Here is a 12,833-nt window from a genome sequence, read left to right as displayed (position 1 = left end):
GGAGATGGAGCAAAAAGCAGTGAAGGGGAGTTGAGAGACAGCAAAACAATCCTTCCATTTCAATTACAATGTTTCTAGCTGATGCCTGTGTGGAAGTGAGAAAATGAGGCGTGCAGCCAAAGAAACAATTGGGAAGAAATCTGTTTTGTTTACTAAGATGCTGAAAGCAGAGGGGCAATGCTGTGTACATTTGTACAAAGCACCCAAACAAAACTGCCAGAACAAATGAAAGGACACATACATTTTTTAGGCCTTGTGTTTAGAACTGGCTGCTTTCTGAAAAAGCTGAGGGGAGACTCATATTGAAGGGGACAACGCTTACATAAAGATTGCGCTTATCTGCACTCTCCAAAGCGCACTGGAAAATGACTCAAACACTAACCCTTCACTACATCCAGCAACTCAAGCTCATCATAACTTATTCAGGGATTTTCACTATTGCCAGAACAGAACAGAACAGAACCATCAGGTTGAGAGAGACACATTGATGTTTTATGCATTAACAGCAAATGCTTTTCTGCCACACTGTTTCTGTTGCTCTTGGTGCTGCACAACATGGTGCTGGGAATAAGCGCCTCGTTAGTTTTTCAGTGCGCTGCTTGCTGTCGTTTTGCTGTTCTGTCTAAAGCTGCGCAACATGAAAACAGTGAAAACATTTGTAATAAGGTTAAACACTTAAGTCTTGGGATTAAAGTGGTAAAGAATGACATTTTAAAAATGGCAAACGTCACGTCGTAAGGTCCTCACACATCAATGCATCTAATTGTTTTTCTTGAAATGAATATTGTAAAACACATTTTCTCAATCAGCTTGTTACTTTGAGTGATGGTGTCCTACATAAACACAAGACTGTCTGCTAAAGGTTTTGGTTATTTCACATGTCAGATAGTCTCTGCTGATGTATATGTGCTCATGTATTCTATGCATTAAAGAGGATTTAGCAACATTTGAATCCAAACGTGACAGTTTTTGGGTTGTTTAATTATGCTGCCAGCCTACTCTCAATCAATTCTGATCAAAGCACACACAAACATTCCAAATCAAGCTGATTAGAAAAGCTTCCAAAGTTCCACTTTGATTGTTTCTTATTTAGTCATTCATATTGATGAATAGGGATGTAATAGGGAAATATTTAAACTGGCAATCCTTAAGATGTCAGTACTGGTTGATTTAGAATTTCTAGTTGAGTGAAAACATTATGCTGAAAGTTCAGCCGTCTGGAGCATAGAAATAGAGTGAATCTCATTCTATTTCCGTGGTTATAGGAGTCTTGTTGTCGGTACATGAGCTTCAAGTTTTCAGTACTGTGTGCATATTTCCATTATTTTGTGTGAATACAATGGAGAAAAACTGTAATAGAGGATTTTTTTCTGGGAGATGTCCCGCCAGACACCCAGGTTGTAATACTACAAATATGACAATATTGCAATACTTTAATCAGTGGGCCATCGGCTCAATCACCATTGTGTTACCTCCTTCAGTGATAGATAATGACTTAACAGACATTTATTTATATGAAAATCTTCGAGATTACAGCTTTAAGATGTGAAGTGTTGAGTGGCTTTAAAGCGTAACTCTCGCCAAAATGCAACCTAGGGTCTTTTTGTGAATGTACCCGAGTCAAACTTTTGTTTAAAAGCATATTTAGGACGGAAGCGCCACTTTTAAGATTCACCGTATTCTCGTTTTTTGGTCAAATGACCTTTTGAATGGGAGTGCTAGGGGCACTTTTATGCTAGCCTCAAAATATCTATTGTTAAACCACTAAGAAGGCTCGACACAACATGAGACTTTGCTCAAAGTATCACCAGGGTCTCTACACCTTAACTACACCGGTGCACAAGGGATACACTAAATCTGTGGCTACTTGTTTTGATATCGACTCGTTTTTGACTGCCAAGGTGGTAGCAACTGGAAACACAAGAGCTACGGTGAGTTGTTCAAAACCTTTCTTTTTAGTAAACTCTGGGTACACAAACAATGTTCTCAATGCTTTTGTTAAGGTGTAGAGCCCCTGGTGATACATGTTTTTTTTTTTTAGTTGCAGCGCGTTTGCCTCTGTCGGCCACCGTAATGAAACGCCAGAGCAGTGTGAATGTGAAGTGTAAATGTACCAAAAGAAATTTGTTTTTAAACGTAGCAGTGTAAATGTAGCCTACGTTACTTTCACTTTTTTAATGCTGATATCTTGAACTTGTACTTACTTACTTCTGAATGCAGGTTGCTAAGGAACTCATTATTTCCTCCATTATCACTCTTCAGTGATACCACTTCTGATCATACCGTTACAACTCCAAACTACAGATGGAGAAGTACACTGCTCTGTTGAACAAACAGACTGCAGTGATATATTGAAACCTTGATATTCAGTTGACAAACCCCTGTACACAGACTGTCAGCAAGCCTAACAAAACTCCTAATGCAACGTAGCATAGATAGAGTTTACCCCGGTATCAGTGTTGTGTTTCAACTTTTTCCTCGTCAGACAGTAATTTGGTGCATCAACTATGTAAAGGTCTGTTGCCTCAGGCCCCAAGGCCCATGACGGTCTGTCGGTTATGATCGGCTGGGTGCTTTGATGCTTTTTTTCGCTTCGCTTGAGTAGAATAAGTAAAGAGAATTTCAATCAAAGTGGAATATATCCCCTTGTTGACACTGGGCTACAAAATCAATAGCGAGTCAACACTTTGAGTTTATGCTGGTGTGCTTCGGGGCAACCAATCCCCTCATTTCTCACTGGAGTAAAAACACCTGGGTACCTCCTACGTACACAGAGAGCAAACACCTCTATTTGTAGTGTTTTATTTTTTAAGCTTCATGTTGTGGCAGCTTAGGCTGATATTTAAGACTTTCATCGACAGATCCTATTTTTAATCCTTTTTTAGACACCGGGAAATGAAGGTCGGTGCATATTTATGTACAGTATACTTAAAATGGTACGGTATATGAACATAACATTACACTCATTCACAGTTCACATTCAACTTTGATTCATGGGATTCTAGCCTTTGTCACTGGATAGACCTGCGTTAGTGACTTTATACAATCGATGTGAGGTGTTCTGAGGTGAATGAAACGGCTTACAGTAGCAAGTTTTACTGTTTTCCAGTAGCAAGTAACCCTACACTGTTATGTTAAGTGACATGTTACTTGAATATGTTGTGGCCCATTATGACAGCCACTACATTCGCGCCCTGCCTGTGCTACAGCACTTTCATTCTGATTATGAAAAAAGATAACAAACAGCTTCCTTTTCAGTCAGATGATGATTGATGTGTTGTTATCAGCATTAAAATATAGCTGATGCAATTTTTTCACAGTGAAAAAAATGACAAAAGAAACAAGATCATGTGCCTACATCCGTGCTAGCGGCTATGTCAGGCTGTATGTTGATATAGCGGTGTTTGAGCTAAATGCTAAAATCAGCATGTTAAAATGCTCACAATGACAATGCTAACATGCTGATGTTTAGCAGGTGTAATGTCATCTTGGTTGTGTGTGCGTCTTGATATAATAATAGCATAATATTAGTTAATTGGTACTGAATACAATGTACCACTGAGGCTGATGGAATGCTATTAGTAATACATGTATTTGGTAATTAACCAAAGTATTGGACAAAGTAGAATTGTGACCTGGTAATGGCACTAGATGAAAAGTTAAGGGATCACCAAAGTTATAACAATTCATCCTGAGGCTGACCAAATTTCACGGCAATCCATCCAATATTCCTTGAGATCTTTCACCAGAGTCTTTAGGATTAATCTTCTGGAGACCATGGATGTATGTACCAAATTTCATGACAAGCCAATAGATGTAGAGATTTTTCGTTCTAGACCAAATTGGTGGACCAACGGAAATTGCCATCCCTAAAGCCTAATGTGGCAAAAAACGTGCCTATATTGTGCTGTATGTGCCCTTCTGTTTATCAAAACAGTCATCCTGACTTACCGGACTTACCATTGTCGAATGCCAGGAATGTGGCCTCGTACACATTGTTTTTGACGTACATGGACTCTCGGTCCAGCAGGGCCATGGTAGTGATCTGACCATTGGTCCTGTTGATCTTCAGCCAGTTAGCCGGGTCGGACAGCTTGGAGTACCTGTGCACACAGACATCCACAGAGACAGAAAGACATATACTTAATTAATCCAAACACAAATATATGGAAACATATTCCACATATTACATACACATATATTCCAGCAGCTCTGAATATTTTATTTGTGGCTCCAAAGTACCCATTATCAGGTTGAATGTTCATTACAATAATAAGCAATACCAGCCAAGCACCTTTGAAATATTACAGTGACATGGAGAGCGGAACATATGTTCACCGAGCTTATCATAGCAGCAGCTCATTAGCATGAAGACGAATGAAAACCTGAACCCATGTGCACAACAGCCAAGCAGCGCTCTTAACAACTTTCCCTACTCTTTGTACCCACACAGCCGCCACAGCAACTCCCATTGCTGTCACTGGTCAATATGTCAACGGAGTGGAAAGTGACAGCTGCAATTAAAATCTATAAATCCCATAACTACTATGACGAGTCTTAACAACTGTCTGAATGGAGGAAGCGCTTCACTCTGAGGTCTAATGAGAAACGGTTTATTGCGAGTATAGTCTCACTGGTAGATAGATAGTCAGTGATACCACCACAGTGACAGGAGGTGGAGGAGAAAGACACAAGCAGACAGAGAGAAAAAGTGAAAGGGAACAGAGGCGTGTTTCTAAATGTAAGCATGGTCGGTAGAAAATGCCATGAGGAGGAAACAGGGCTTAATTAAAGCAGTGCGTTGGAGGCTGACACTGGTTTGCCAGAGCCTCGCATGCATGGAGAAAACTAATTCCACCTTCTAGGCTGGTACACACTTAGCAGACAGACAGACAGAGGGACATATGAACAGGCACCCTCCATCATAGCTTTCACATTTTCTTCTTGAAAGAATAAAACAGATGAAAATAAATCTAATTTTAAGTGAAAGAGGTTGTCATGCAGTGTTAGTCAGGATTTGATGTTAGCCTGCGGGTTAGATTCTGGTGTTTGCGTGTCATGCCTGGCACTCTGATCTTCATCCTGTGCCAACAAGTTGTCTCCTCCTGCTGTCTTCATGTGCAGCTGGCAGACCAAAGTGTCTAGCCATACTGACAACTGCTGTAGACCATAACCCCTAATGTTCTGTTCGGGGTCTTGGAGACTCTGTGCCCTCTTTAACAGCTCAAAAACATACATTATTGTTTAATCAGCTTTGACACTTCATGACTTTACCAAAATCTATAAGAATTGCTCAAACATGATTTTGAACAGATGACAAAAGTGCTCACGGAAAAAATTACACATTAATTTGTTTTGGCGTCTCAGAGACCAGAGCTATAAAATATGGTTAAGATTGATTTTTTAATTCTCTATATCTGTGATTGGTAGTATTTCTTATTCAGCATTCCCCCTCCCAAATTCCATTCAATGAGGAAGTAAAGCTAATATACAAAACATAAGGGTTAATCCAAACCCTAATTAACATGAACTCTTATCTTGAACTCAATAGTAATTCTAACCTTAAAGGGCCCTCCATTGAAACACAAGTCTTGCATTACAAACCGGAGGTGTGGGGTTTGAAAAATGTGGTCATTTAGGAGGAGCATCTAATGAAAAAGTTGCACTGTGGGAATTGTAGAATCCACCTATATTGGAGCTGGACTGGGACTGCTCTACCAATGTGCTTCTTCTGCTCCGTGGGCTGCGTAGACATTCTGTAGATGTCTTTGACTATTCTTTTATTGTCCTTTGTGAGCCTCCCAACTTCATGGAAGTGCAATTTTAGTTCCCCTTTAATCCTAAATGCAAGCCCTAAACTAAGACCTTTAGAAGTTACTGTAAGTCCAACCAACATGACCAAAATTGTCCTCACCTGCAGGGCTAACATTCTAATACTAACGAGGACAGAAAAACACACATATATTAGCTCATGCTGTCACTTAAATCACATCTAACAGTAAAATCAGCTGGCACAAAAACCCAGCTTCACATTCTTTTCCGCCGGAGAGAGGAAAAAGCAATAAATTCAGAAATTTCAAAAACAAAACTCAAGCTGGCTCCTCTCCCATCCACTGCTCATTCACAGGGCTTTCACTCATCCTATGTGGGGGCTCGTGTACAAGTTTGTGTGTGTTTGTGAGTCTACGGCTCTGCATTTTTATTTCTTTTGTGTGAGCTTCAGCAAGGGTTCAAGAGAGGTCACTTAAAGGGAATACAGCAGCAGCAGAGATGAGGCTGTCTGAGCATGAGCTCAGTGTCTGCTGGCAAGTTGCTTTGGAGAAGACAGCAGCTCTGAGCTCCCATCAATAACAGACACACAGTCTGACGGAGAAGAAAGTGACAGGGTCAGTGGGAGCAGGGGGAGGGAGGGATGAGAGAAAAGAGAGTAAAAGAGGAGTTACTTCTCTCAAAGGGCGGAGGAGCTCAGCCCACTTAGTTTGCATGACAAGTCTTTTTAGGAAAAAAAACCCTGAGATGTGGATATTGCTCACTCCTCTGTACAGTTTATATATGAGTACATATCCCACTCCCACCCTCACTATCAATTCAGTAACATTTCCACTCAGTGGAAAAGTACGTCTCACTGACATTAAGAAAAATCAATCTCTCTCGCTGGAGCTGGCTTTGGAGTGGAACGGTGCCGCTGGACCCTAGTGGGCATGTGGGAGTTTCTGTCACACAGGGTCGATGCCTGGATGGCACAATGCTTGCCGTGTGTCACCCCAGTTAGGAAGGATGGAGAGTGAGATCAATGTGGAGGAAGAGAAGAAGATAAGGGATTTAAAGAGGGCAGACAGACAGTGTCCAACTCATTACAGGATGACCTCTTCACATCAGTCGCCTGGCAACGAGGAGGTAACTGGAGCTCGGTCTGTGGGCGGAGGGTCGGTTGAAAATGTCACAGAGAAGGGAGAAACTGCGGAGAAACTACTCACCACTGATTTAACACTGGTGACACACATATTGAAAGGATGATACATAGTAGTACTCAGACTATAGTCTCACTATACAGTGTCTGACTTTGTGTCTTTGTTCTTAAGGAGTTTTAGTTCTTTGTTGGTAGACTGTAATGTGAGTCCTTAACTGCGAATATATCCAAGAATCTTCATTTTTATTTAAATTAATGATGATTAATGATATGGTGGTTCGTGCCGATTTTGAACAGCTCACCCAGAGACTGAAGGCAGGACACATTCAGAAACCGTATCTCACTCAGAACAGCATGGATGGATTTTTTTCAAAGTTTGTATGCGTGTGGAAGCACCAGAGACACAAAAGAACACCCCAAATCCCAGAAAAAGTGTTTTTTTAATAATATGGGCACTTTAAGATAATTCCAATAGAATTTTGGCATGGGTTAGGGTTAGGAATGAAGCTATGGTTGGAAACGTCAAAGATCTATAAACGATCTGACGGAAAACAGTAACTGTAAAATATGAGGCTACTTGTGCTACATTGGGGGGTTCAAAAACACAACAGAACGTCACACAAATGGGCTGTTTCAGTGACACTCCCACCGCCGCACTACCCTGCGGAAAAATGCCAGATTGCTTTTTTTGGTCTGAACGGGGCCTTAGAGTCAGCATATAAGTGAACGCTCCATAATGAATGTGGTGTACTGAAAGTACCTGACAATCTGGTGGATGAAGTGGTCAGGGTCCTGAGCAGCGAACACGGTAAGAGTAGTCCCTGCTGGCACACCTTCCTCAAAGCGGATCATCTTGGGGTTGACAGGGAAGACGGGCGGCTCATTCACATCCTGAATCGAAATGGTGACTCCTGCTGTGGACTGAAGAGAAGACTGGATGCCGCTGGCCAGGTGGGCCTGGTTGGAAACCACCACGGTCAGCATGAAGGCACGATTCATCTCAAAATCCACCGGCTAGAAAAGAACCAAGGATGTGGAAGAGAGGCGAGAGAGGGATACAGAAAACAAGATGGGAGGAAAATGAGTGTAGCTGATTGCAAGCTTAGTTCTAACTGTGTTCCAATTTGAGAAATGACATATAATTCAGTGAAAACAATGAGGGACCAAAGTACTCAGTTATCAACATCTGGCACTCCAGAGAAGGTGGAAACATACAAGATGCAGTGTTGAATAATGATGGAGAACAAAGCTAAAAAGCAGACATCAGGATGTGTATAGAGAAGCCACATGCACAGCTTAATTTTTACCTTGACCACCGTCAGCATGCCCTCATTGGTGATGGGGTTGGTGCGGATGGTGAAGTGTCCAGAGGGGTCTCCGCTGACGATGCGGTAGACGGCGTTCCAGTTGGGACTGTGGGGCTGATCCCTGTCCATCACCGTGAGGTTGGTCACCACCACATTCACCTTGTTCTCTGGCACCTCCCCTGAAAACTACAGGAGAGAGGAGGGAGGGGAGGTGACAGCAGGGAGGACGGGACAGATAACATTATGCTGATGTTGCTCCAGCACTCGGCTAATGCATGTTAATAAAGTTGATTTATTGAGATCCTTAACATTCGCTTGTGTCATCATCAATCTTTTAGCATTTCTCATAACTGTAATTATAAAAACAAACTGCTTTTAGCATCAGGCCAATAATGCTCATTACATTGAAAGTGGTATCAAAACAAATGGGGGAGAAATTAGAAAGATAGGAGAGGGAGACAAGAGGAGACATATTTGTTTAAATGTGGATAATAGAGAATCATATCTTTCATTATGTTAATGCTGTCCCTAATTCCACGCCATGTCTACTTGAAACTCTTATTTGAACTAATGGATTTGTTCAATTAAGTGTTTACCCATTTAATTTAGATGCTGTGCATTCCCCGAATCTAGGTCTTAATAAGCAATTAGATAAGTACTGTAATTAAGGCAGCGGTAGGAATAATCTTTGGCTAATGATCTTCATTATTTTGCAATCTAAAACAACTCCCCTCTCAACTAACTCTGGATGAAACTTGGTTACAGCTGCAGAGCCTGTAGACAAATTTACAGCACAATAGGATACATGTCCTTCTCTATAGGGATTAACACACACACACACACACACACACACACACACACACACACACACACACACACAGACAAAAAGCTTTCATTGTCAGACGATAATCCGTGTTTCCTCTTGTAAAGCGTTAACTTGTTTATTAGGTGTGTCTGCCAGCTGCTGTTCATTTTAATGGCTTCATCATCGTGGGATTGAAGTAGCGTCCAAACCGACAGATTCCTCTCTTCCTCTTCTTCTTCCCCTCCCTCCATCCCTCCCTCCCTCCCTCCTTGCCCCCTTTTCTCCTATCCCCTGCAGTATGACCACACTGATAAGCACAGAACAAATTAAATATGCACTCTCAGGCTCTTGTGTGTTGGCTCCTCCATTTCATTTTCACCCGGAACTTTAGCAACAAACACCACCACAACCTTCCAGGCTTGTTGGGCTGCGCTATCAGACGGCCAAATGGAATATGCTCTCGCAGAGGCATACACAATGGCGCCGACTGTAGGAGAGGACGCTTCCAAAATGGCCACTCTCACTAAAATGCAATGTGGACCCATTGATAAGCCACTAGAGACACATACTTCCAGTTTCTGAAGGATTTTTTTAGTTATAAAGAGAAGGGAAAAGGAGCAGGGCAAATACGATTCAGTTGTAGGTAATGGTTAAACGGGACCTCAGCCTTCTTTGCATGTGAATATAAAATAAAAACACGTCTTTTTTTTATGAATGTCAGCACTACACAAAACTCATCTAATACAAAGTCACTTATACCTGATCACTTCTAATTATTACTTTTCATATTTTAAACTGTCTATAAACATGACTAACCTTCAGACATTTGAGCTGCAGTCCAGCCAGGGGAAATCAGTGGGACATGCAGTGTTGTACACACCCCAAATCATTTTAGAAAATAAATCTGCATCAAGGTGTACTGCCCAGCAGGGGAAATCTACTACAATTTTATTGAAAACTGGATCTGAAATTGAAAATGTTCCAATTCAGACAGCAGAGCTACAACTCAAAAAGACTAAATGAGCTCTTCCTTTTCCTTCATGGGGTAAAACTAAATGGTAATGACAGCATTGCGTACAAATAAATGTCCCAAAACAGACTCCTACTAATATCAGACTGCAACCAGCCCACTTAAGACGGCTGTTATGTCTTCACTATAGTGTAATAAAGATATAGCTACTGGCAACGGGCGTCTACCCTCACTCATTTTTCTTGTCACACAGACATATCAAGCTGCTTTACCTAGCAGTTTGGTCTTCTTCTTTTTTTTTTTATCTCTGGCACTCCAACTCTTTCAGCTATTTAGAAGCTGGAGGTCTACAGGTGAATCACAAATAGCACTCTATTCAGATCTGTAAGCCTGTGTGTCTGGGAGTTCAAGCTTTCAACCCCACAAGTCTTCTAAGCTACTCCCCTGCTCCTCATCATTGTTCGGTGAATGAAAAACCACTGGGTACACTTTAGCAGGGATGTGATACGCTAGATTAGATAGGTTGTGGCAAGTACCGTTGTCTTTTTGTTCATCACATAATGACAAATATAGCAGTCACATTGCGATTTCAGGCTCATGCGGTGAAATGAATAAAAGATTAGATTTTTTTTCAAATTAGATGCTACGTATATATCAGCTTGGTTTACGCCCCCGCAAGCAATTTCACTTAATTAGTGCGTATGGTTTCTCTATGCCTCACGTAGAGAGCAATAAATTATTCTTGCATCTGTCATACACAAATAATTACTGATTCGCTCCAAGTCTAGTTGCTTGTGTGGGAAGCAAAACAAAAAAAACGTAGAGATCGACAAAGCAGCGGAAATGGCATCTGGTTTCTTTGCCGTGGATGTTTGTGCGAGACTATGTCACTGTTTGTGTCTAAGTGAAGGATATACAACAAAAGCCCAAACATTTTTTATTAATTTCTACTCATTACCACGTCTGAGTCACACACCAAAATACAGCCAACTGCTCCTTTACTAACAAGCTCAGGCAAATCTACAGTCATTTACTCTGGAGGGTTGCAAGGAAAGTAATGCGGCTCGGTAGAGATTACATACTGTACATTTATCACAGTGTATGTGAGCATACATCACTGTGTACTGTATATATGTGATGACAATGTACAATGTGTTTTTCTGTGTCGTTTGAAGCGCAGGAAGTCCATTTTCTGGCTAGTGGGAGGACTCTGGTCCAGAATCCCCCCCCCCCCACACACACACACACACACACACACACACACACACACACACACACACACACACACACACAAGTGAAGAGAGGTGACAGAGCCAGCACCACAGATGGGGACAGAGTAGTTCTGAGCGGAGCCACAGCCTTGTACGGTGAGCTCTACCTCTGACAGCTGGGGAGCTTTTATCAGAGCATGCGGCTGGAACTGTACTGGCATGCATGCTGACGACGGCCCCACCGAGGAGACAAGGATCACGGTGTGTGACGCTGACACACTGCTCGCTCTGCCTCTGAGCTCGGCTGCAGACAGCATCTGTCTCTCTCTGTAATCTCAGAAATCCAAGCGCTCACATAAGGAGAAGCTACAATCCTGTAGGTCTGTCAGGCGGCGGTCAGCATTTAATTCTGTTCCATGACCAGGCCGAGAGCAGAGAATACAAGCTACATATGGGGAAACAAGCTTTTGCTTCCAGTTGCTGTTTCCTCATGAGCAACCTTTCATAAAGTAATCCCCACTCCCAAAAACGAACACCTCCCTACCTAACCACACACACTGCTATAGAAAAGTGGGCCAGCGTGGCTTTCTGTCGGACCAGTGTGGAGGTATCAGGGACCAGGGCCAGATGCCTGCAGACAAACCCTGGCCACCAGATGCGCCGCTGGCATAAAACACAGAGAGAAAACTGATCTCGATCTCACTTTCAGTCACAGTACCTTGTTGTTCTCTGGGTTTCTTTATCTATCACTGCTGTTTTAAATTATTCACATACATGCCCTTATGCTACGTCTGCTACGTTCTCAGCTGTTGTATTTGTATTCCCTTCATCTCAATGTTCTCTGAAAGCAGATCTCAGTTAAGCTACTGTTGCATGATTGTTGTCTTTGACAGGGACCATATTTTCTAATAATATCTAAGCGCAGTCTTTCCCTTGGAGACCTTTGTAACTGCCTAAGAATAATATACCCTTATGTGCTATATGTAGCATAATGGCTTTATGGGACAGTGGGGTAGCATAGCAATTAAACAAGCAATTGTTAAAATGACAGATACAGGGTCAAGCCCTTAGGTGAAATTGTTTGGTGGAGTCTGACCTCCCTGTTTAGATATGTAGGCATTACATTCTTTATAGGGACTATATGAAGAGTACTGGGGTGGGGAGGGTGGCTGAATCTTATATTTCATTCTAACCCGTTGACATAGAAAACACTGCAATATCCTCGCCCAAATATGATGAAAATACAGACACTCTCTAGTTGTTTAGTAGGGAGCTGTTAAATAAATGGTTATGACAGCCACCAAAAGAGTGAACCAGGAAGAGGCTGCAGATTTTGATGAGGAAAAACAAAGTTCAGGACTCACCGTTCTGACTGTCAGTTCTGGGGGATTGTCGTTGATGTCGGTAATGCTGATAAGGGCTGTGGCTGTGTTGGACAAGCCAAAGTTCAAGTTGCCTTCCATGTCAGTGGCCTGGACAATGATGGTATACTGGGACACTTTCTGTAAAAAGAAGCAGAAAACAAACTCAGGGATTGCTGCATGCTGCAACAAACTCGGACAAAGGACTCAATCGCCAAACAAATATTTCTGCCATGTGACAATGACATAGTGAGTGAATAAGTGAATGC

The 12,833-nt window shown here is 42.0% G+C and overlaps 1 protein-coding gene across 1 annotated transcript in view; it reads right to left on the bottom strand.

Annotated features, from left to right (window-relative positions):
- Positions 1–12,833, bottom strand: part of cdh4 (cadherin 4, type 1, R-cadherin (retinal)) — a 209,365-nt gene that overhangs the window by 7,501 nt on the left and 189,031 nt on the right. The window contains exons 9-12 of the mRNA XM_078247866.1: positions 12,568–12,705; positions 8,218–8,403; positions 7,671–7,924; positions 3,961–4,103 (exon numbers count right to left, since the gene is read on the bottom strand). Coding sequence (XP_078103992.1) covers positions 3,961–4,103; positions 7,671–7,924; positions 8,218–8,403; positions 12,568–12,705 — 721 coding nt within the window. The remainder of the gene's footprint in view (positions 1–3,960; positions 4,104–7,670; positions 7,925–8,217; positions 8,404–12,567; positions 12,706–12,833) is intronic.

Source organism: Sander vitreus, chromosome 4, assembly GCF_031162955.1.
Source record: "Sander vitreus isolate 19-12246 chromosome 4, sanVit1, whole genome shotgun sequence".
In the NCBI taxonomy this organism is placed as follows: Eukaryota; Metazoa; Chordata; class Actinopteri; order Perciformes; family Percidae; genus Sander; species Sander vitreus.
The sequence above is the reverse complement of the archived record's forward strand: the minus strand, read 5'-3'. Positions and strand labels throughout refer to the sequence as shown.